The sequence below is a fragment of the Cheilinus undulatus genome, linkage group 2, assembly GCF_018320785.1.
Source record: "Cheilinus undulatus linkage group 2, ASM1832078v1, whole genome shotgun sequence".
NCBI lineage: Eukaryota > Metazoa > Chordata > Actinopteri > Labriformes > Labridae > Cheilinus > Cheilinus undulatus.
Window position 1 is genome coordinate 52,723,292 of NC_054866.1, and position 25,986 is coordinate 52,749,277.

General features: G+C 40.2%; 1 protein-coding gene across 1 annotated transcript; it reads left to right on the forward strand.

Annotated features, from left to right (window-relative positions):
- Positions 1-8,422: 8,422 nt before the first annotated feature.
- On the forward strand, positions 8,423-24,590 carry ostn (osteocrin). Its single transcript, XM_041813938.1, has 5 exons — positions 8,423-8,540; positions 19,321-19,413; positions 23,303-23,532; positions 24,305-24,450; positions 24,530-24,590. The coding sequence occupies exons 2-4, from the start codon at positions 19,321-19,323 to the stop codon at positions 24,390-24,392; spliced, it is 411 nt and encodes a 136-aa protein (XP_041669872.1). The 5' UTR covers positions 8,423-8,540; the 3' UTR covers positions 24,393-24,450; positions 24,530-24,590.
- Positions 24,591-25,986: the final 1,396 nt, after the last annotated feature.

Below are 25,986 nucleotides of genomic sequence, written 5' to 3' on the forward strand. Positions count from 1 at the left end.
AAAGCCATTAAGGACAAAAATGTCCACTTCCAAAAAACTGCTATAAAAACTTAACAGATTAATATTTTTTCTGCTTCTTTTTTGTATAAATCTCTTAAACAACTTTGGCTGTGCTCAAAACTACCAAACATTCAACCATTTTGAGGATTTTAACCCTTTAAATGCCAGTTTGATTACTTAAAGATCAAAAAATGTGGTTTGAATGGGAGTCAATGGGACGTTTTTGTTGACAAGTGACTCAAAAGGATAGTAAATTTTAAATCTGATGCCACACAAAAACTAATGATGCATCAATGTCAATAATTTGGCTTATCTTTGACATACCTAGGACTAATCTAAAAAAACACACCCTACCCCCCCAACATTACTTATTTGGAAAATAATTATTGTTTTGGGTTTTTTTTTTTTTTTTTTTTTTTAAATGACCATCCTGTAATCAAACTGGCATTTAAAGGGTTAAAATCCTGAAAATTATTCAATATCTGATTGTTTTGATTAGAAGTGAAGTTGATCAAAAGATTTGACCAATAAAAGCAGAAAAAAATATTAATGTATATTGTTTTTATTGCCGTTTTGGAAGTGGCCGTTTTTGTCCTTAATGAATCAAAAGGGTAGTAAATTTTAAATCAGATGCTTTACAAAAACTAGAAAAGCATCAAAGTCAATATTTTGGCTAATCATGGACATATCCAAGCTGGATTTAGAAATAATGCCCCAGCCATCCAACATTTGGTTAAAGGAAGATATCACAATTGTTTGCTTTTTTTTTTTTTATTAAAAAACATCATTGACTTTAAGTAATCAAACTGGCATTTAAAGGGTTAAAATCTTCAAAATGGTTGAATGTATGGTAGTTCTGAGCACAGCTGAAGTTGTATAACAGATTTATGCAAAAAGAAGCAGAAAAAATATTAATCTGTTAAGTTGTTAAAGCAGTTTTTAGAAGTGGACATTTTTTAATTTATAGGCTTTAAAGGGATACTTAAACATTTTGGCAAATTCGCCCATTACCATAATTCCTATAGTCTTAGTAATGGGTCCGTTTCCTTTAGTTGTCAGTGCAAGCAGTTTCTAGATCTGGGGGACCGTTAAACCAGCTGCACCGCGAACGCTATGTTAGCAGTAGGAATTTTTGCTTTCCCTCATCAAACTACAAATACACAATCCAAATACTCCAAAACACTCTTGTGGACAAGTTGTGACCTGTACATTCACCACACTATGAAATAATCATGTAACGTTACGAGACGGAGATGTTTTAAAGCTAAATGCAAAGCCGGAACTAACTCCAGACATGGCTGCTGCACTGTGTCACTCCACCCAGTGGTTCACTCAAGAAATAGTTCCGAGTATTTGCTTAATGTGTCGTAATGTTACATAATTATACGTTATTATTTCACAGCGTGGTGAATGTGCAGGTCACAACTTGTCCACAAGAGCATTTTGGAGTTGTTGGATTGTGTATTTGATGAGTTTGATGAGGGAAAGGAAAAATTCCATCTGCTAACACAGTGTTCGCAGTGCAGCTGGTTTAACAGTCCCCCCAGATCTGCAAACAGCTTGCACCAACAACTAAAGGAAACAAACCTATTACTAAGACTATAGGAATTATGGCAATGGGCGAATTTGCCAAATTGTTGAAGTATCCCTCTAAAGGGTAGTTAATTTGTTCCACAGTGTTCCCCTGACCTGTTAGAGCAATTGAAATTTGAATTAAAAAAAAATAACCAAAATGGTGAGCAGAGAAAGAGGAAAAATTTGCCCAAATGGACAAAAATGTCCCCAGTGATGCCTGAGGGATAAAAACATAGATAAGCCCTCTAATTTTTGCTATTTCACTTCACTTAACAAGTGAATTCATTAAGGCTCTGTTTTTTGGCTTGGTTTTGACTAGAAAGAAGACAAATTTCTTTTACTTGAGTTTTTATGTGAAACGATGTCTAATGTGTCTTTTTTGAGTGGAATGTCCTTTTATTCTGAACAGTGCTGCTGTCAGCAGAGCGAGCAGCTGATGGCTTTCCCAGGTGCATGTGAGTGGGACAGGTCGACTCCCGGCCATAACCGGGAAGTAATCACGGAAATGTTTAAATGGACGTCTGAGGGAGCTCCAGCAGGTTCCGCACTGGAAACTGGGAATCCCTGCCCCCCCAATAAACCCCACAGGCTGCGAGTGTTTAATAAATCTGTCCTTTCCATCAACCTGTCCAGCGTCCTGCAGCTTTCATTATCACAGATGCACAAAACAAGCACTCCTCTGTCTGCAGGGACTTCATTATGTTTGTTTCCATCTGTTGTCCACATCAGGTCACCGAGCTGTGAGCCAATGAAGAGACAAGCTGAGAGGCATGTAGGTCAGTGAGGCGGTGAGAGGCACTGAACTACAAGACAGTCTCCAAATTAAAGGGATATTCGGGTGTTTTTGAAGTTGGGTTGTATGAGGTACTTGGTGATAGTAGTTGCATTATCTTACAGTAATTTCAGTGTGCACTGCCCTGTCACCTTGTTGTCTTTAAACCATTTCTGTGCAGCTTTCTTTGCATTACTGGGAAATCTTCGCTCTCGCCGTAGTTCTCTTGCAGACTGAATAAGATTGCCCCCCAGGATTTTCCTTTACTGTTCCTTATTCGTTTTACCCTCTACCTTCACAAGCCTTCTAGGGCTGGCTGCTGAGAAGCATCCCCACAGCACGATGCTGCCACCAGTGTACTCAGTGGGGGTGTGCAGTGTTTGGTGTCTGCCAAATATAACATCTTGTCCAAAAAGGACTTTCATTCTTTCTTCTCCTTCTCTGCAGACAACAGTTGTTGTCTGCAGAGTCTCTCCAATCTCAGCTGCTGAAGCTTGCAACTCCTTCAGAGTAGTCATAGGTGTCTTGGTGTCCTCTCTCACTAGTCTCCTTATTGCATGCCCACTCAGTGTGTGAGGACGGTCTGATCTAGGCAGATTTACACAAGTGACATAGTCCTTCATTTCTTCATGATGGATTTAACTGAACTCTGGGGGATGTTCAGAGCCCTGGAAATGTTTTTATTTCCATTCCCTGACTTCTATTTTTCAATTACCTTTTCTCTGAGTTCCTGGAGTGTTCTTTTGTCTTCATGCTGCAATGGTAGCCAGGAAGACTGATCAGCCAGTGACTGGACCTTCCAGACACAGGTGTCTTTATACTACAATCACTGAGACACATTCACTAACCTCAGATGACCCCATTTCACTAACTGTGAGGCTATAGCACCAATTAGATCAATCACTTTAAAGGGGGTGAATATTTATGCTGTCAATAAAAAAGGTAAAACGTCCATTATCTGTGCTGCAAATTTAAAAATTCTCCCCTTTTCTCCAGAACATCTTGTGAGTCTGATCAGACCTGCTGGTTCAAACATCCTCTGCAGCGTCGTGTCAGCCGGTGAGAAGCGAAGCTCGGAGCTGAAGCTCAGCTTTCAGTCAAACGGACTGAGAAAACAGTGACTCTGGGAAGAGCCGGAGGCGAGAGACTGAGGACAGTGGGGAATTTCCAGGGGAATCCTCCAGGCTTGATTTGGCTGAGAGAAGCTTTACTCACAAGATGTGAGTCATCTGACCTGAGTGAATCATCAGGTGTGAGCGCCAAACAGAGCTTTACACCGTGACTGCAGAGTCAGCAGGACGAAGCACGGAGAGCGAGGAGTTTACGGGTCAAATCCTGCAGGGAAACCCATGAGCAACACTTTCTTTTCCTCTTAGAAACCTGCTGTATTAGGACTGAGCATCTGTTTAACTGAATGGTTTTATGATCCAAACACAGATTGGGTGGAGTGACCAGTTATCTCCATCATAACTAACACAGTTTCTAAAAAAGTTGAGACGGTTCACAATGAACTGGTTTCTCTAATCTAAGTGAGTGGGTATCAAACGACCAGTCAGTGGATTGCACAGTTTTGTTGGTGCTTCTTTTGCAGGAGCATTTTGACAGTCACGTTGGCTCCATACATCGTCTCATAGACCGTTTTTTGCAGACTGTGTTGTCCTCGTTGCTGTGGTGATGCTACCAGGGACGCTCGTCCAAATTCAAAACCTGAATGAAGCTCCAACGCCAAAGTCATGACTCACCTGTAGCTCTTCATGACTCACCTTGACAGTCGTCCTGTTAGTTTAAACTTTACCGGTAGTTTGACCTCTCCTGGTTCCCGTCAGGGCTCTGCAGCCAAGTCAAACCCCAAAAGCACGAAGTGACGGGGCTGACCGAGTTCAGGACGATAAAAGCATGACAACAGGTTTTTGTTTCAACCCAGTGACTGATCCCAGCATTGCTCTAGTTCATGGCCACTTTTCGGTGGTGATCACATTCCCTTCTTGGTGCCTAACAATCTGGGAAGTGGAGACCTGATGCTGGAGTTTTGGGAGAGGAGTGTTGTACCATTCTTGTCTGATGTAGGATTCTAGCTGCTCAACAGTCCTGGGTTGTCTTTGCTCCAAATGTTTTCTACCAGTGAACGGTCTGGACTGCAGGCAGACCAGTTCAGGACCAAGACTCTTCTCCTGTGAAGCCATGCTGTTGTGATGGATGTGGTATGTGGTTTAGCTGGCAGATACATTGTCTGGATGGGAGCATATGTTGCTCTAAAACCTCTCTCTACTTTTCAGCATTGATAGTTCCTTTCCAGATGTGTAAGTTGCCCTCACCATAGGCACTAATGCAACCCCATACCATCAGAGATGCAGGCTTGGGGCACAGGTGGACGAGTAGTTAAGGTGCGCCCCATGTATGCCGACAGCCTGTGTTCAAATCTGGCCTGAGGCCCTTTACCGCACGTTTCTCCCCCTGCTCTCATCCCTGTTTCCAATTCTATCCACTATCCTCCTGTATCAAATAAAGGCACAAAAATACCCAAAATAAACCTTTAAAAAAAAGAAGAAGAAAGAAAGATGCAGGCTTTAGAACTGAGCCACAAAGTCTTTGTAATTTTACACTGAAGAAGATTTTTACAAAGTTATAGCACAATTTAGACACTGCCTCTCTAAAGTGCTCCTTTTATACCCAGTCATGTTACTGACCCGTTTCCAATTAATCTATCTGCAAAATGCACCTCTAGCTGGTTTACATTAATACTTAATTTTCTAGCCTTTTTTTGCCCTGTCCCTACTTTTTTGAGATGTGTTGCTGCCATCAAAATCAACATGAGCTAATATTTTCATGTAATGGTATTCTTTCTTAGCTTAAACAGCTAATATGTTTTTTACGTTCTATTGTAAATGAAATATGGGTTTATAAGATGTAAAAGTCATTGCATTTGTTTACATTTTACACAGTGCCCCAACTTTTTTGAAATCAGGAATGTAATGCAATAATTCAGTGTGCTGCTAATGTAAAAAACAGACCAGCAGGGGAGGGGAAGCAGGGAAGTCTATTGTGAAAACGTTTAGAGTAACAGAAAAGTTGGGATGCATGTTATTGCCAGCATCATATCAGTATCAGTAAGAACATTTCTTCTGAATCTGATCGGCTGTACATGTTGGCAGGATTATCTTTTATATCAGCCCTAAACCTGGATAAACGTTCAGCTGTACCATCAGGTATAGGGTGTGTCTTTACACTCAAGGAGGCCCACTGTGAGCCCTGAGCTGTTTTTAAAGATATTTTTGGGGCTCTTATGCCTTTAATCAGAGAGGAGGAAAGAGGATAGAGTTAGACATGGGATGAGAGAGTGGGGGAGGGACACCATCTTTATTCCAAAGCTTCATTTTTTTCCTGAAAGTAGTGGAATATTCTAATACTCTATAAACATAAATACACATTTGTGCATGTATAATCTGCTCTTTTGTGAATCCTGCTAATAATCAATCTACTGTCTCCTAGTGACCTGTATTTAAATGACTGTATTCTGTTTCTGTAGCGACATAGAGGTAAGGGTGAGTCGGGGTGGTCAGAGGGGTAACATGACATCACCTCCATCAGGGAAGGTCGTCTCTAATTGAAGGGCGAGCGGTCAGAGGGGTTTTTTCCATCATTATTAGCGTGTTAGCAGCAGTGTTATTACTATTATTAACCCAGGTGTGTTTTCTCAATGACCCAATCCTCTGTCCTGAATGAATGGAGTGAAGGATGAACGGAGGGACGGAGCCCAGGTCATCGGGCCCCTGAGGGATACAGCCACACGGCAGAGGGCCTTGTTGTCATCGCCATGGCAACAGCAAGTTTAAAAAAAAAAAAAAACACCCAGATGACAAATTAAGAGAGGAACCAACTCTGAGTTAGCACAGTAAACCTGAGTTAAAGTTTAGCTCTCACCATCCTGTTTTTTTAAAACCAGAAGTTACCATATTTGGTCAAGAGGGTAAGAACACGGTTGGTGCACTGTACAAACGCTTAATGTTGTTTTTAATTCTCATTTACAGTGGCCTGGAAGGGCAATACAAAATTACAAAGTCTGAAACATTTTACAAAACCTAAAATAAGTTTACATTTAAAGAACAATGTACAATTCATAAAACAAACATTAGCAAAACACTTTTAAAAATGACACAACAAATTTACATTTTAAAAAACAAATCGACAAAATTTTAAATACAAACTTTAAGTTTGAAATACAAAATTTTACAAAACTTGAAAAAATTACATCCAGTAGAAAATTAAAACGTATGAAACATTTTAATTAAACTTGAAACAACTTTACAAAAAGTCTGATACAAAGTACCAAAGTCTGAAGCACTTATTAAAATTAAAAAAAAAAAAATACTGTAAAAAAAGGTTGACAGAAAAAACAGATATTTTACAAAACTTGAAAACAATTTAGAAAAGTCATACACCAAATAAAAATGTCTGGAAACACTTCTACAAAATTTGAAACAAATATACAAAAAGTTCCATACAAAATTAAACAGTTGAAACCTTTTTTTACAAGATTTGAAAGAACTTTACAAAAAGTGTGATATAAAATTACAGTCTGAAAAGCTTTTACAAAATCTGAAATAAATTTACAAAAGTGTGACACAAAATGTTAAAGAAAACTTGTTACACATTTACAATTAGTCTAATCCAATGTAACAAATCTGAACTTCTACAAAATTTGAAACAAATTTACTAAATTCTGATACCAAAAAAACAAACAAAGACTGAGACCTTTTACAAAACTTGAAGCATATGTTAAAACGTCCTATAGAAAATTACAAAAGTCTGAAACAGATAACTTTTGTTTCAAAATTTGGAACAAGTTTACAAAAAGTTATATACAGAATTACAAATTTCTGACACATTTTTACAAAACTTGATACAATTTTACAAAGTCTATTTCAAGATTTCAGTGTCTGAAACAGTTTAACCAAACTTGAAACAAATTTACAAAAAATTCCTTACAAATTTACAAAATCTGAAACACTTTTACAAAACTTGATATAACTTTACAAAACACTTTTACAAAGCTTGAAACAAACGTACAAAGTTTGAAACACTTTTACAAAACTTGATACAACTTTACAAAGTCTGATTCAAAATTTCAGTGTCTTAAACAGTTTAACCAAACTTAAAACAAATTTACAAAAAGGTCCATACAAATTTACAAAGTCTGAAACACATTTTTAAATCTTGAAATAACTAACTTTACAAGACTTTATTTGGTACATTCCCTTCCTGTAAGATGCTGTTGTTTGTTTCAGAGGTTGGAAAAAGTTTTAACAACATGTAAATTCATCTAAATTCAGATTACAGTTTTGAAATTTGTTTTTCACAGTGTAAATTTGTTTATCCTTTTTAAAAGGGATTTTTAATTTTAGATTTGTTTCATGAAATATTAGGATGTGTTTTACATTTTTACATTTTATCATTAAAAGGAAAAATATCCAAGCTGTGTTCAAGCGTGTCAGAGTTTGTAATTTTGTATCACACGTTTTGTAAATTTGTGTGTAAATTGTAAATTTGTTTTTGTCATTTATAAAAGTGTTTTACAAATGACAACATGTGCAATATATGTTAATGAATGAGGACTGATTAAACGGTAAAATTGATTGGGCAGTATATTCACCACCAGGGCGCTCTCAATTGAAATAATAACACAAGACATAAAGGCAAAACTTTAGCAACAGAACTGGCAGCCAATGGCAGAGGCATGCATGTAAGCAGCCCTAAACCTAAAGAATGTACAGCAACAGAACAGCAGCTTCTAACAGTGTTAGCTTTAGCTGCTATTTGGAACCTAATTTGAGTCCTTAGATTTAAATGCTTTTTAGTTTTAGTCACATTTAAGTCATTATTAAGTCTTGAAAGTTTTAGTCAACAGAAACTCGCCTTTGTTAATCAAGCGACAGTTGAAAGTTGTATTTCTTAACGAGGCAATGATTGTGTGAGTAAAGACCAATAAAGATGTTTACACTTTCAAAGCTGATGTTTATTTTTTCAATACTTCTTTTTGTTGACAGACCCTCAGTGTCAGGTCAGGACTGGGAGAATATATCTGTTCCACAGTTTGCTGTGTCAACCCTGGTACTGTCCTGTTCTCTGAAGGCCATCATCCTGCCCTGCTCCAGGCCCATGCCTTATCTCCAGATATCCTCCCAGCTGACTGCAGGTATGTGAGTCATCCTGAAGAAAAGCTGTACTCCAGGCACAAATATTTCATCCACTAGATTTAGATTTTTTTGTCTGCATATTTTAAAAATCTGCCATTTCTCTTATAATCAAAGAGCAACCTAAAATCTGGCCAATCAAAATCACATCATAATGCCCATTCACACAGTCTAACTCCAGTTAATATAATTTTTGAAAATGTCAAAGATGCTCGGAAAAACATACAGTCTTGAATACGTTTTAGGAATGTAGAGTACTAAGGATTCATCACGGGCCCTATGTGCCACATACGGGGGCAGGGGGTGGGTGCAGACTCAAGGGGTGACATAAGTTCACACATGCATGTGTCATCCAAGGTCAAGCTTGATGGCACCCAATGTCAAGCTCAATGGCACCCATGGTCAAAGTAAGTGGTACCAAAGGACAAGCTCGATGGCATCCAGAGTGAAGCTTGATGGCCCCTAAGGTCAAGCTCGATGGCACCCAAGGTCAAGCTAGATGGTACCAAAGGACAGGCTCGATGGAACCCAAAGTGAAGCTCGATGGCCCCTAAGGTCAAGCTCAATGGCACCAAAGGACAAGCTCAATGGCACCAAAGTTAATTTCGATGGTACCCAAGGTCAGGCTCGATGGCTTCTCTTTCTTCTGAGCCTTTTCACCCCTGTTAATACACCTGGAGTTTTCTGGCCTTTGGGACATCCATAGCAGGACCAGGGGCTCGTGGCAACCCTACTACCTGCCTGTATAGTACTCTATGCCATGCTTACTCCCAAATCCACCTCTTACTCCACTCCTAAAGTGTGAACCTTGTTATTTTTTCAACAGATTATTTTCCCATGCCCCTTGTAATATGTTGTATTAATATGTATACGGGATTGTGTCAATCCTCCTTTCCATTTATGCCTCAGTTTTTGGCCTAAACATGCCTACAAGTTCTGCACAGTACAGTTTATGCTTTTGCATCATCTGTTTCATTTCACTGTCTCAACATTGAGCATAAATCTTTCATTTTTACTTTCAACAATAAACTAGTTGTCAAAATAGCATTATAAATCTCATCTTAGAACTAGTTAAAATCTATTGATTATTGGGTCTTACCCTCTGATCTATTTGGGGTGCAAATCAGGCCTAAAACTGTCTGGTGTGTAACTGGCCAAAAAGGGACTTCCCTTTCCTGCCTTCAAACTCCTGATTGGTTTGTTTGCTTGTCAAATTGAGTTATCACAGACAGCAGACAGATATCAGAGGTGATTCAGCTGCAGAACAGAACTCTTAGAGGTCCTGTGATCTAAAGTTTGACTTTTAGCAGGAAAAAAAAGAGGAGGAGAGGAAACGTGTGAGGAAGGAGAGGAAGAGCTGAACCATGATTACTCCCAGGAGCTTTCATTAACAGCTAATGGTCCCGATGATGGTGTGTCACACACCAACAGTGGAAAAGAGTTTAGTTAGAGGCACAGGAAGTGATGTCACAGGAGCGCAGGTCAGCGATTGGCCAGGAGATACCCGGGCAGCTGCTATAAAAACTGAAGAGTAGAGAAGAGTGAGGAAGACAGAAGAGACTACGGAGCCGGACGGACTCACTCCTCCTCCTCCTCACTGGGACTCCACTCCTTAGTAAAGGTACGGCTCTTTTTTCCAGTTTCTGTGTGCTCATGTTCAGACTGCTGCAGGTGCAAAATAAGAGCTGTGACTTTTGAAATATCTGCAGAAACTTTATGAAAGAAAAGTTTTTGGGTGATTTTATTTCTGACACATTCAGTGCAAAGTGTAATTCTTTAAAATCAATTTAAATTTATCTAATTTATTCAACTGGAAATACTCAATCTTTACAATAAGGTGCATAAAAATAGACATAGTTAACTGCTAGTTAACCACTGATGATGTGATGACTCAGTATTAATTAACCACACAGTAGGATGATCAGCTGAACATTATCAGTTACTTAATACCATTAAATTAGGAAAAGCTTATAAACTAGCACTGAGCTGCTCATAAATTCCCTAATAACTGTCAGGGAATCAAGAGTCCCTTATTTAACAGCTATTATTATGGGGTCATTATTGATGCAAAACTCAGGAGCACATTTTAATGTTTTGCGAGCAGGACTTTTTGATTTTGGGCTCTGATTTTTCTGGTGCTTAGATTTTTTTTGTGCTCTGAATGTCTGCTTGCACTCAAATCTTTAGGTGCTTATTCAAATTTCCTAGAGACACCTTGTGCCATCCAGTGCTTTAAGCCATAGCATTTAGAGGAGGAACAGCAGGGAGAGATGGAGAAGTTTTTAAAATAAAGATAGAGACTGATGTGAAAGGAAGGAGCAAGAAGGTGGCTATGCTAGCCGTAAATGTGAGATTGATTCATGAATTATAATGTTATTTGTTCAATTACTATAGACTAAATGGACTTGTATAGCACTATCTGGTTACTCAAAGGTCACACCCATTCACTCTACATTCACACACTGACAGTGAGGGTTGCCATGGGGATATGGCCATTGGTATTAGCGAATCCCTCTCATACACATTTACACCAGTGCAGCAGAGAGAGCAAACTGGAGTTAAGTGTGACAGCAGGAGCCGGGGGTCGAACCCATGACCTTCGAGAAGACTGACTGTACCTACTGATCCACAGTCACCCCTGTGATTGGGTAAAAACTCAAACAAAAGCATTCAAATAAGTTGGTAACTTTAAAAAATAATGAAAGATAACTTGAAATTTGCCAATTTGGAAGATCTGTTACAACTGCTGTTCCTCAGTTTTAAATATCCAAATTAATAACAAATGTTGCAGTCCATAATTTCAAACTCTTAAAATCTATTCTATTAAATCATGTGGAAACAACACTGAGGAGAACAACCACCAATGCTGAGACGTGAATGCACATGCACTTTCAGATATGTGAACCATGGAGAGGGACCTGGATGCATCAGAGAACCTCCACTTCACACCGGAAGTTGGACGATCACCTTGAACTGAACGGCTTCTTCGTTGTTTTCTCTGTGCATCACCGCCATATTACTATAGGCTAGTTCAGAAATACAAGTAGACGAAAAATATGTGACTTTTCAGACTAACAAGCACAGATATTACATAATGTTAATTTCACGAAATCGATTTATGATCCAAATTCCAGTATCACTTTGCACAGATATAAGATGCGATGGGAGTTTGACTGCCCAGACGCTGACGTTGCTGCCATGTTGCCAGAGGCAGGTCTGCTATGTCATTCAATACAGTAGACAAGGACTGTGCACATTTTTGGGGAAAAAAAAGCTCAAACGACGAGATTACATGGATTTTAATGAATCATTTAAAAAATGATCCATACTAAAGTAATAACTGATAGTGAGATAAAAGTAATAAGTCATTAATCATTTTTCGTGCAGATGGTCCATTTTGGCTGAAGTGGTGCGGCACAATAAATGCTGAACCAGAGGTACTTGGTATACGCGTGAAAAAGGCCTTGTTGTGCAAGTTACTGGAATAAAAGGTCAAATGATCAGATTAATATATAAATATGTATATATAGATCCAAAATAAAATATCTATACATATATGAAACAGTATTATACAAATAAAATTATTTTATTTTAAATCATAGAGTACATCTTTTCATTCAACTGAGAAAATACAAGGAGTGGATTTTGCTTTTATGTTTCACTATCAGTTATTATTTTAACATGGATCATTTGTCATAAATGATTCATTAAAATTCATGCAGTCTCTTCGTTTGAGTTTTTTATTCCGAAAACGTGCACAATCCTTGTCTACTGTACTGAATGGCATAGCGGACCTGCCTCTGACAACATGGCAGCGACACCAGCCAGCCAATTTCCCATTGCATATTTTGTCTATGCTCAGTAATAAGTTAATTTGGATCATAAATCAATTCATTAGAATAAATGTAACGTTATCGCTGTGCTCGTTTTTTGTCTGAGAACTAGCAAATTTTTTGTCCACTTCTATTTCCTTACTTGGCGGACTTGCCTCTATTAACATGGCAGCGACACACAGAGAAAACAACTAAGAAGACATTCCGTTCAAGAGACTTCCGGTATTAGAAGACGAGATATGGCATCGATTTTCAGACTTCCGGTGTGAAGTGGAGGTCCTTGGATGCATCCAGGTACTCTTGGAACCACGTGGATGTCTGCAAAAGAAGGTCTTCTGAAATTTCCTGTCATTCTCAATCTATTCTTCTCTCATTCTGGTTGGTTCTGCTCGTTTGTGAAGCCGCCTCTCTCTGATTTTTTCTGCATGTGAATTAAACTTTCTCTGTACAAAACTTTCTCTTTTTTGATGAACCAACCAATAGGAAATTGGTTTGACCAATCACGTTAGCTCTGCCCCTTGTTGCTATGCTGTTCTCAAGGACACATTTGCTCTGATCTCACTAGGACAGTCCCAACATTCTATCACACACACATACACTGTAAAAGTCTGAGAGCATGGGGCGCAGGTGGCCTAGTGGTTTAAGGTGCGCCCCATGTACGCGGATGGCCCGGGTTCAAACTGGTCTGAGGCCCTTTACCACGTCTCTCCCTCACTCTTGTCCCTTCTTCCAACCCTATCCACTGTCCTCTATCAAAGACAGGCACAAAAATGCCCCCCAAAAAAATGGCAGAGAGCCAACATTCATCAACAAACCCCTAGTGGGCCCAGTTGTGGTTGGTTTGTATTCACTGTGACCAAAACAAATCAGACTTTGGGCTCAAGAGCACTTGGATCTGGGACCGGGCCCTTAGTGTGAGAGCCAGCTGAGTGACTGATGTGTGTGTGTATGTGATAGAATGTTGGGACTCTCCAAGTGAGATCAAAGCAAATGTCTCCTGGAGAACAGCATGGCAACAATGGGCAGAGCAAACATGATTGGCTGTTCCTGTTCCGGTTGGATCATCAAAAAATTCAGAAGAGGAAAACATTTAGAGAAAGTCTAGTATGTACACAGATGAAGGCAGTCACAAACGGGAAGAATCGATCTGAAGGACAGGAGATCGGTTTGAACACGTGTGCAGAAAATCTGGGATTATTCTTCTATGGCCCTGTCTGATGTTGCGCTCGGGCAGGCTTACTTCCACCTCAGTTTTTGGCCCAACCATGCCTAAAACTTCTGCACAGTAGTGTAGTTTGAAAAGATATTGATATATCTTTAAATTTAAATAATGCCCAGCAACTCCTATACTGACCACATCTTGAGGCCCTTCAGGGCTTTAGGCCCCTGGATATTGCCTACCCATGCCTGGTGGTAAACCCACCTATGGATCAATGTGCTTTTCACACTGTTCTAGAAATGAACAAGTTCATTAGCTTGATGCTAACATAGAGTGGAAAATGCCTTTAACAGGCTAACCAAATTAGCGAAGCATATTTAACTGAGGGAACAATCCCTGTTTACTTACCATGCTAGTCTAACATCACTATATGCAATCATTCCTTCTGTCTATTTCTCATCTCTGTGGACATGAAGAAGCCCAGTCTGCTGCTCTGATTCTATACAGAGCTGAATAGTACAGTTAAAGAAGTCAAACTCCCATTCCCTCTGCAGATCTGATTGTTAGCTGTCATAAACATCAAAGGTGGACCGACCACGAGCTACTGGAGAATGAAACACTGACGAAAAACATGGTCTATTCATGACCTCAGCCAAAATAAACTACAGTACCCACAATCCTAGAGTGTCATAGCAGCGTCCCTGATTGGTGGAAACTGAAAACTGTCAAAAATAGGCTACGTGCTGTGAAACCAGACATACGTAAACTATATTAAACACATAAACAACAGTTGGCTTCACATTAGCACCATTAGCCTGTTAGCATTAGCCGCTACCATAACCTAGCAGCTCACAACAGCCAAATACCATCCTTTACTGACAACAATGAATCATCCAAACATATCAGTGCTCTGTTAACTGGGCACCACATTAAAAATCCACATCCCAAACGAAAATGAGTCTTACCATTATCCAACCGTCCTCTTCTCTTTATCCTATGTTGCTGCTTCTAATTAGCCAGGATGCCCCAAGCATTAACAACCAGCTATGAGAAAGAGAGATGGAGCTCTCGCTATCAACCCCAAATGGTCCACTCTGTTCTGTACAATGCAATTCATTGTTGAATACAGTTCCACTTTATCTGAGAATTGATCACTGGTAGATTCACCCACTCATCAAAGTCCACTCCAGCTCTGCTCGGCATAGGCTTGTCTCTCCTGGCTGTCTCACAGCTGTCTACAGTTCTCTTTGTTTCCTTCTTTATTACCTTTAGTTAACCAGGAAACCTCACTGAGATTAAAATTCTGTTTTCCAAGACTGATCTGGTAAAAATGTCCCTGCATAGGTTCCTGTAGCTATAAACTCCCTCAGAGATAGGCTTGGTTTGACGTCATCCACGTCATCTTATGAATACACAGTATATGCACCTTAATTAGCCATGTGCTTGCTGCCTGAGTAGAGAAACAACCCCAGTACTGCAAGGAAAGTAGGTGTTGTAAGATTACTTTGAGTTTCTATTAAAGGATTCTCGCAACATATCTTCTAGGTAACGCAAAATATAATATGTAAGTATTCAGAATATACTCATCTAATCATTGTCATAATTTCAGCTGGACAATTTCTGCCGTTAATGGTTTTATCTGCTGGACATCTGCTCGCAAAACCGGCCAAAGACTGATAAATTCTGGTTAACAGAAATTCAAGATTGAGATCGACAGAGTATGTATGACTGACAAGGCAAATAGCCAATCATTTTGAAGGATTTTGGGCAGGCCAATTAAATTCAGTGGGGTCATGGGCAGCCCTGTCTACTACTGGGTTACCATTGGGATGCGACTTGTTGCCATAACCCATCAGGACATTTTAATAGTACAAGATAAATGAATATGTTTACTATTTAATTTACTAATTTAGTCCCACAAAAATTTATATAATCTTTTTGTCAAAATGTTTGTTTACAGAATAAGCATGGTAGCTCCCGCTACACAATATTACTACAATACAGGAAAACACGTGCATGTTCTAATGAGGGCCATATTTTTAAACAACTCACAGCTAAAAAGGAATCTGTGGATTCAGTCTAACAAATGCTCTGATGAAGACCTTGTGCCGAAATGCGTAAGCTTTTGTGATGTGAGCCAAATAAACAAGTCAAAATGGTGATGTTTTGTCCTTCATAACTTGGATTCTGAGATGTGCTGCCTTTTGTGAAATTTTTGAATGATTTTTGAACTTGGGCTTAGCACTCCACTGACGGTGTACATTGATGTGAAGCGCAACTCTCCCCTCCAACTGAGGGCCATATTTAATTGTACTCTTAGACTTTGAAAATGAACTGTGGACATAAAGGGCCCAGGGCCAGAGTTTGGATGCCCCTGTTATATAAGTAAATTCATTTTAAAAAGGCAAAAACTTTCTTTATTTTCATTGATAACAAAGTAAGTAGACTCATGTTACCATTTATTATTTATATCACAATCACAATATCATCCAGTATAATCGCGGTTGCACATCATTACTGAATTGTGCAGCACTAGTGTGTTATCTAAATCCTCACATAGCTCTGATCTTTTGCACTGAAGAGGAACAAAAGTACATGTGTAGCTCTTGAAAGGTCAATTTAGGTGCAAATCTGTGCATCTTAGCAGAAAACGTGATCAGGAAGTAACTTTAAACATGTCGAAAGATTTTAATCAACATTTTTAATGCACATTATACATTTGACTCTCCAACTTTGTAACATTCCTATTTTTTTTTTCTTTAAGTTTGATAGATCTTTCCGACATTATTGTCTGTCATTCTCCTTGTGGAGAGTGGGGCGGCCCTCTACTGACCAGCTACTGCTGATTTTGTGTAAGTTAACCAGCAGTTTAGCACACGTTTATTAACTTATTACTGGGCCAGTTTTTGTGTAGCTAATGCAATACCTTGTAAATTCTTATCCAAACTGCTGTCTGCAGTAAAAACGTGAAATTACTTTTTGTCATTTCTTCTAAGTTTTACTTCTCCTATTGGCTGCAGACATTCTGGTCTGTCGGCTTTCTTTGCAGCTTGTGTCATGTTTTTGTACTGCCAGGGAAGCTCTTACATTGTTTTAAAGTGGTATTTAGTTATTATTTAGGCTGAATTACTGTAACATGTGGTGCTTTGCTTATGTTCTCTTAGCTAAAATTCCTGCTTGTGCCACTGTTGTCATGTTGTTTTAGTGCTATCTCTGCCAGGAAAGTGTTGAGAATTAAATGTTTTAGGTGATTAAAGTTCAGATAAACTGAAGTCTGTCATGCAAACATCATGTTTCGTCATTTTTTCATAAATCTATCAAATGAAGCAGCTTTAAACTCCCCGATAACACTGTAGTGTCATGCAAACGTGTGAAAATGTAATGTTCAGGTGTCTCTCTGATACCAGAGATGCTCGCTCTGCTGCTTAGCTGCAGGGAGGAAACTCTGGGTATTTTTGTGAATGGAAGAATTTACATGGGTAAGCGTGTCCTCACACGTGCATGAATGAGCTGCAGGACGTCAGCATCAGCCGTGGAGGGAATGGGAGAAGTTCACCTCTGTGAGCGTGGGTGCTTCATTAAGAATGTGTTTGACGTTAACAAGTGTCTGTTTGTGTGATTGCAGTGGGGAGAATGCAGGGGCGTGCACATCACTGAGCGTGCATGTGCTGGCCCAAAGACGTTTATTTGGAGGGATGGAAAATGCTAAAATTAGCCGATGTTGCTGGACAATACAGTTCACTCCTCAGCTGAGCTAAAAGTGTCTGGCTCTGTTTGTGAGTGTGCAAAAGGTTCAACACATGGAAGACTGCTATTAAACACTAGACAGGGATATTTAACTGACTTAAAATTCATGCAGGTGCGACAAAAAGTCTAATTTTAAGTTCAAGGAGGCAGCTGAGAGGCAATACAGTAATCTGAAAATGTTTTGCCCTTTTTCTGATTTTTTTTAATATTGTATATTTATAAGGTATATTTTTCAAACTTCAATGTTTAAGACCACCAAACTATTTTTAATATCAGACTAAGATAAACCTGAATAAATACAAGAGTCCTAACCTTGAAAAGCAGATGGATACGCCCGTTTCCTTGTTTTTCACTGGCAAAGCCATCTTGCAAAGCTCCCATCTGAACCGTTTGGGCCCGGTTAGAAAGTGACAGGACCAATCAGCGATGAGGGGCAGTACTTTCAGGCGCAGCAGAGTCGTGACGTAAACGCGCAGCAGCAAGAGCTGGTGCAGTTATGGAGGAAGAGATGAGCGTGAATGCTGCTAAAGGGCCAGTTTTATCAGAACTTGACAAGATTTCTTCTTAAAAGAAGAGCAAAGAACAGCAGTGAGTTGTTTTCTTTTCAAAAACGACAAAAGTCGAGTACTTACATGTCTATAGTCACCATGTTTCGCGATAATCCTCAGTAGTTGCGCACACGCAGCTCGATAGCGGCTACATCACGTGTTTTGTTGCTCTGATTGGCCTGTGCAGATGTGAAAACAGAACATTCACCCAATCACACTCCAAGTTTTTTTCAAAGTCTCTGCCTTTTCTCAGACGTTTCCTATTGAAGCTTTCCCAGATGTATGTGAAACACATCCATCTGGCGTGTCAGGTTACAAGAGTCCATTTTTAGATGCTGATTTAATTTGTAAAGGGACAAAGCCATCCAAACCTACCTGGTCCTATGTGAAAAGTCATTACCTCCAAAACCTAATAACTGGTTATTTCATCCTTGGTGGCAGCAACTGCAAACAAGCATTTGTGATAACAGGCAATGAGTCTTTCAAATCACTGTGGAGGAATGCTGTCCCACTCTGCTTTGCTGAATTGTTCTAATTCAGCCACATTGGAGGGTTTTTCAGCATGAACTGCCTGTTTAAGGTCATGCCACAGCATCTCAATCAGATTTAAGACTTTGACAGGACCACTCCAAAACCTTCATTTAGTTTTTCGGCCCATTCAGAGGTGGACTTGCTGGTGTGTTTGGGATTAGCAGTGGTTTTGGCCTTGGAAATCTCCCATGATGCCATCGTCGTCCAGTCTCTTTTTGATTGTTGAGTCATGAACTCTGACCTTAACTGAGTCAGTGAGGCCTGAAGGTCTTTTGATGTGGTTCTGGGTTCTTTCGGGACCTCCTGGATGAGTCGTCCATGTGCTCTTGGAGTCATTTTGGTGGGCCGGCCACTCATGAGAAGGTTCACCACTGTTCACAGTTTTCACCATTTGTGGGTAATGGATCTCACTGTGGTTTGCTAGAGTCCCAAAGTCTTTGCATTGTCTGTAACCTTTCAGACTGATAGATGTCAGTGACTTTGTTTCTTATCTGTTCTTGAATTTCTTTAGATGGCGTCATGATGTGTTGGAGATCTTTTAGCCGACTTCACTTTGTCAGACCGGTTCTATTTAAGGGGTTTCTGGATTCAACTGGTTTGGTAGTAGTCAGGCCGGGGTTTGGAAGGTCAGACTTAACTCAGCTTCCCAAAATGTGGATAAACACTGATAATTCAAGATTTAACAAAGGGGGCAATGACTTTCATTCAATCTCAATGCAGTTCATCTCAGGCATCAAACAAAAAACATATTCAACAATCCCATAGACTTTGAGGCAAAGGGAGTGCTGAAACGCTTATCCATTTCCAGATTTTAGGACGCACTACTGCAGCACCATACTGTGAAGAAGATTTAAACTGCCTTCTTAAAGTTGTGATGTTAAAATTTGACTTTTGAGGATCTTCTCTCTTCTAGTTACCATGCCTGTAACGTACTGATCCTGCTATTGTTGTTGTTGTTGTTTAGATGCAGTTGTGTGGCTGTTTGCTGATCTCTTGCCTGCTCTCCATCATTCTGCTCCACTGCAGCGACGCCTTCAGGCTCCAGCAGCATCCTCAGGTCAGAACACATGAAGAAGCCTAAGAAGCCTGAGAAGTTATGGAGGCTAACAGGCAGATATGTTGTCTTAATTCTATGTAATTCTAGTTTCTCCTTGTGGCTTGTACAGAATTAAATCTCCCACTGCAGATTACTTCTGAGAATGAAAAACTTGTCTGCAGAAAACCTAAAGCACTTTTGGGGAGCATGATTTTTTTTTTTTTACTTTTTCTTTGAAACTGCCTTTCTCTGATTTTTCTCTGTGCTGGCGTACGAAACATACTCTGCATGTTCTTTAGTGTATTTGTGCTCTCTGAATTTTTTCATTAACCAACCAATAGGGAAAAAAATGAGTAACAAAAAATTTTAGAGTTGGCATACATTTAGAGCTCAAAGAAAATCTTAGCACAAGGAGGCAGTTTTATGGAAGCCCTTAAGGGCCATGTATTCACATATATTATTTACTCGTTTTTCCCATAGTAACGGGATAAATTAACTCATTATCATGGGAAAACAAACACTGTTATCCCATAATAACACAAAAATCAAATCAACCAGCGTTATCTCAAGATAACGACAAAAACAAGTCGAGATCACAAGAAAACGGAGTTAATAATTTATATGAATATATGGCTCTTTAGGGCACGGTTGTCAAACTCAAGGCCTGGGTTCCAAATGCGGCCCATGCTACAGTTTTACCCGGCCCGCAAGATCATTTCATATTTTAATTAGAAGTGGCTCACCTAAATAAGGTCTTCAGATTTCCTACAGTATAAAAATGTAAATTTAACCTTGAAGATTTAAAAAACAAAACCCTTGTTAAGTCATAAAAATCTGAAAAAGTAGAGAGTAGAAATAGTCAGGAATGAGGGAAAGAAATTAATTTTTTTTCATTTCATATTTTCATTGTGCATCCCAAGATTATGACCTAAATTTAGGATTTTGACTTTTTATTTCACTTTTAGACCTTTTAAATTCATAATTTTGACCTTTTCTCTCATATTTTGACCTTTTAGGTTAACAATTTTTCATTTTAAATTATATTGTGACCTTTAAACCTCCTTACTTTGACTTTTTAATTCAATATTTTTACTTTTAAACTCCTGATCTAGAATCTTATCTCATATTTTGACCTTTTAAAGGCACAATTTAGAATTTTATCTTCTATTCTGATCTTTTAAACTCTTGATTTGTAATTTATCACATATCTTGACCTTTGAACTCATAATTTTAACTCTCTATCTCCGTATTTGCCTTTTAAAACCTTATTTTGACTTTTAATTCTGTATTTGACCTTTAGGACTTACAAAGTTGACTTTTTAATCTCAGATTTTGAGCCTTTAACTCATTTATTTACTTATTTAGCATTTATTTGACGTGGGCACTCAGCAACATTGATGCTGTGATATTACATCATTTTGACTTTTTTTTTTTTTTTTTTTTAGAAATCTTAAAATCCTTTATCATCACTGTTTAATTTCCCCTATAAGTCATTACCTGTGAGATATGTATGTTTTTGGTGATGGCAGACTGTTACTGCCGAACTTCCACCTCCATGTTGCATATACTTACGTTTTTTTCTTTTAAGACTGTTTTTGCCACTTGAATCCAATTTTTGCCCATTTTCACCAGTTTTTGCCTCTCTTATCCTGCTTTTTGCAATTGCATTTTTTCCCTTTTTGATATGTTTGCCCATTTAGGGTGCTTCTTGCCATTTCATGTCACTTTTTCCCATTTTCCCCCACCTGCTTGCTGCTTTTTTGCCAATTTTAGTCACTCTTCACTTATTTTACCCGATGATGATTCCACAGGGCGCTAATTGCATCACCTTTACCTGAGCGGAGTATTTCTACTCTGTGTTTTTGGCACTTTTGCTTTAGTTTGTTTAGAGAACATGTTCCCAGCTCTGGATTTAGCCCAGATGGTGTACCGTTTCTGTCATCGTCACCTGAAGCAGCAGAATCAGGATCAGACGGAGCGGCGGAGGATCAGGTTGTTTCCTATCAAATCATCCCGAGGGCCAAAACAAGCGGCCCCTCCCTCAGAGGGCCCCTTAGCTGATATCGGATGATGTGACATCAGAGCGAGGGCCAACACAAAGCGGCGAGGTGTGATGGCCTGCAGGGAGATGAGCCCAGAGCTGTTTTCTGTTTAGTCTGGATGAAATCTGATCGTGTGACTCGTCAAAGGCAGGAAGTGAGAGATTGCTCGCCGTCAGGGTCGTGATGTAAGAGAAGATTCACAGCGTGGAGTCCTGACGTAGGAAAACAGTCGACTCGGAGCAGGGTGGCCCCGCTCTGCCGAGGTCAATATTTTCCATACGGAGACTCCCTTATAGAAAATAACAGAGGGTGAGGAGCAGGAGCCGAGTTACTTTAGCAGAAGAGACGAAGTGTGGAGTGAAAATGACTTCAGATGAGTTCTGCTCCATCTCCACCTGCTGTTCTCACTGTTGAAGGATATCCTGCTGGGTTTACACCATCTGTCTACTTTTTTAAACAGATTCTGGGGTGTGAAGTATCTATTAGAAATATTCACCCCCTTCATATCAATGTTTTACCCTTTTATTGAATAAATCATGAAGAAATGAAGGAATATGTCACATGTGTAAATCTGTCTAGATCAGACCGTCCTCACAAACTGAGTGAGTGTGCAAGAAGGAGACTAGTGAGAGAGGCCACCAAGACACCTATGACTACTCTGAAGGAGTTCCAAGCTTCAGCAGCTGAGTTGGGAGAGACTCTGCAGACAACAGCTGTTGACTGGGCTCTTCACCAGTCAGAGCTTTATGGGAGAGTGGCAAAGAGAAAGACACTGTTGAAGAAAACTCAGATTCAATCTGGACTAGAGTTCACCAAAAGGCATGTGGGAGACTCCATGGTCAAGAGGAAGAAAGTTCTTTGGTCTGATGAGACCAAAATAGAGCTTTCAACCATCAGACAAGAAGACAAACACTGACATCACCACAAACACACCATCCCCACTGTGCACAGTGGTGGCAGCATCATGCTGTGGGGATGCTTCTCAGCAGGTGGCCCTGGAAGGCTTGTAAAGGTAGAGGGGGAAATGAATCCTGGAGGACAATCTTATGCAGTCTGCAAGAGAAGATTTTTTTTCCAACAAGACAATATAGGAGCAGGAGATTGACAGGCGGATCGGGGCAGCGTCGGCAGTGATGCAGTCTCTGCATCTGTCTGTCGTGGTGAAGAAAGAGCTGAGTTGAACGGCGAAGCTCTCTATTTATCGGTCGATCTACGTTCCTACCCTCACCTATGGTCAGGCGGCCGAAAGGAGTTTTCTCCACAGTGTGTCTGGGCTCTCCCTTAGAGATAGTGTGAGAAGCTCGGCCATCCGGGACGGACTCACAGTAGATCCACTGCTCCTCCGCGTCGAGAGGAGCCAGGTGAGGTGGCTCGGGCTTCTGGTCCAGATGCCCCCTGGACGCCTCCCTGGTGGGGTCTTCCCCGGGCAGGTCCCACTGGGGCGAGGCCCTAGGGAAGACCCAGGACACACTAGAGAGACTATGTTTCCCGGCTGGCCTGGGAACGCCTTGGGATCCCCCAGGAAGAGCTGGACAAAGTGGCAAGTCTGGCAAGTCTGGGCTTCCTGGCTTAGCCTGCTGCCCCCGCGATCCGGCCTTGGATAAGTGGAAGAAGATGGATGGATGGATGGATGGATGGAAGACAATATATGCACTATATAATTTATCCAAACACAACTAATGATCAGAGGTTTAACTTATGATCCTGTGTGCCATCAAAGAACTCACCTTTTTTTCCTCTGGTCACTGAAACATTTGGATTTACTTGGTTGGCCTCGACATGTTCATTTGAATGTTTTTATCAAACATCTTTTCTACATTAAAAAGTTTTAGTACATATCCTAACCCCTTTCTGTTGTTTTCCTCCAGCATGTAGACCGGCTCTTTTCGAGGTCTCCGGGGACTCTTGGGTCTCGACCGAGAGGAATAAAGGCAGGGGAGGAGTTAACGGCAAAGCTGCTCCGATTGGACGACCTGGTGAGGATGGAGAATGACGTCATGGAGCCAAAGAGGAAGAGGAGTTTCCCTGGAAACAACGCCCCTCTGGACCGTCTGTCAGTCAGCTCCATGGAGACCAAACAGACGACGAGCAAGCAGAGGTGAGACGACAGGATGTGTGATGATGAAATAATATACTTTTATTTATTTATTAGTTCCCAAATAAACAATTCTGAGTGAACCTTAATGCTCTAGAACTCCGTGTAAAGGGCACTGATAGCCTAGAGTAGGGAGGCCCAAATAGTGGCCTGTGGGCTAGGTCAAGCTGGCCAATGCTGATTATTTGGTCTTCCGGATGCTGGCCAAAATGCTGCCATCCTGACTAAATTTCCCACCTTCCACGCCTTGATTTTTCTTTTTAATATCTATTTTTGAGCATTTAAATGCCTTTGTTGATTGTGGATAAAGTGGGAAAGGGAGAAGAGAGAGAGAGAGAGAGTGGGACTGATACAGGGGCAAGAACATAACCACAAGGCTACTGTCGCCCCTCCAAACCTCACTTGTGATTTTGCTTCATTTTCCATGTGTTGACAGAGAATGATTTCTGGAAGTGTTCCTAAACCTGAGTTGAATGAGCCTGCAGATGCTGATTGACTGACATATCTCTATTCTGTTCTTTCAGGGTGGAAACTGTAACAAGCGGGCAGAGTTGCAATTGGTTACTCTATATTTCGTCATACATGCAACGCCCATGCAGCTCTAGACAAATATCTAGCTCTCCAGGTGCACAGGTGGTGCATGCACCACATTACATAGCCTAAAATATATGATTGGCAAGGTTGGGGCTCCTTGGACTGCAGCGACTCAGAGCGAGGGGGACAGCACTGTGTGTACTTGATTTTTAATTTTTCCTTTTGTTTTGTGTTTCTGCAGCAAGGTGGTCCAGTTGCCACGACGACAAGCCAATCCGCCTCCCATTGACAGGATTGGAATGAGCCGCCTACCAAATAGTCGAGGATAGGCCATGCCCCCATTCTCCAAAAGCCTGCCCCCTCTCCACAGCGCCCTCCTCTGGACAGGTACTGAGCAGCAGACCATTAAAAATCAGTCAAATGTTCCTTTAAATCCCAGAGCTGAAACTTCTCTCTCTCTCTGCAGAGGACAGATGCATGAAGCACAGCCAATCACCAGCCGCTGAGCCGCACCCACCACCTGCCAGTCACCCACCTCTAACGCCCCGCAGCGATGAATGTTTTATGATGGTGCATTCAGGTGCTGCTCGATAAACTTACTGCACTAAGGAGAGAATCGAGGACCAAAAACAACTTTATTTTTTTTGTGAATTGTCTTCAAAAAGTCTTAACTGTTAGCCTCAAACCGGCATGTCAAAATCTGCTGTTAGCTTCTGAAATACTTAAATAAACTAAAACAAACACAGAGAAACACCTCAGTTTTCAGCCTACTTGTGCACTTGTTCTAGTCAGATAGAAATTTGTTTATCAAAGTTTTATCTGAACTTTTAATTGATTTTGTTTGATTTCATTGAAGCAAATTTCAAATCAAAACTCCCCTTTTTTTATCATATTTAGCTGACGTATCCAGATACGTCCAGTTTCAAGATAGATGAAGCAAAAACACAGCCAACATTTCTTCCTTGGTGTCTTAAAAGGAGATGTATTTTTATTTCTTTTACTTCAGGCCCGATTTAATTCCTGTCATGAAATGTTTATCCGGACTTTTTAAGGAGCGTTGGATTAAAATAAGTGTAATAGAATATCTTGGCCTGGTAGTTTCACAGTTTCTTCTGCTGATTTGGATGAATCTTTCCTGAAGTTTATCAGCATACCACCTGAATGCATCATTGCAGTCCTCCTCCCTGCCATCTCTCCGACTGGAGGCAACCGTCGCCTCGACGTGAACCTGAACCGACATGACTTGACTTGAGTTTTTGCCTCGTAGTTTTGTTATTTTTGTTTGTAATGAGCAGAGCTGCAGGTCTGACTGCAGCCAGATGACACGCTGATGGAAGTTTCCACTGCACCGAGCCTCAGAGGCAAGAACGAGGAACAAGATTTAATGTTTAATTAGAGTAAAACACACCTGTACGCTGATGACCAAATCATCACCATCATTAGTGATCATTTACAGAATGAAAGCAAACTGCCAATGTCTGAGTTTTCTCAATTATCCCTCATTCAATGTCTTTTCTTTGATCGCCATCCTGTGGCCATTAGATGAACTGCAGCCTCCAGTCTCAAAGGCAGATTCTGCTGTTTTTTAACCTTTATATTTCATGTTTGGGACTCATTCTAAGTGTGTGACTACATTACAGAAAGGATCAGATTCCTGTTGAAGAGGAAGATGAATTTTTACACCACAAACCGCTGTTACATCTCCCTCCAAACACAACACAAATCTGTCAAGACTATGGATTTAAACTGTTAGACACTTTTAAAATTGCATAAACATGTCGGCGACATTTGGGAAACATTTTTCTAGTCTTGATCGGTTAGCCCTGTTAATTAAATTTTGCTCACTGTTGAAAGGGGAAATTGCAACATTTATTATTATTTTAAAAAATGGCAATTAAACTGAAAACATTTATCTAATCCTTG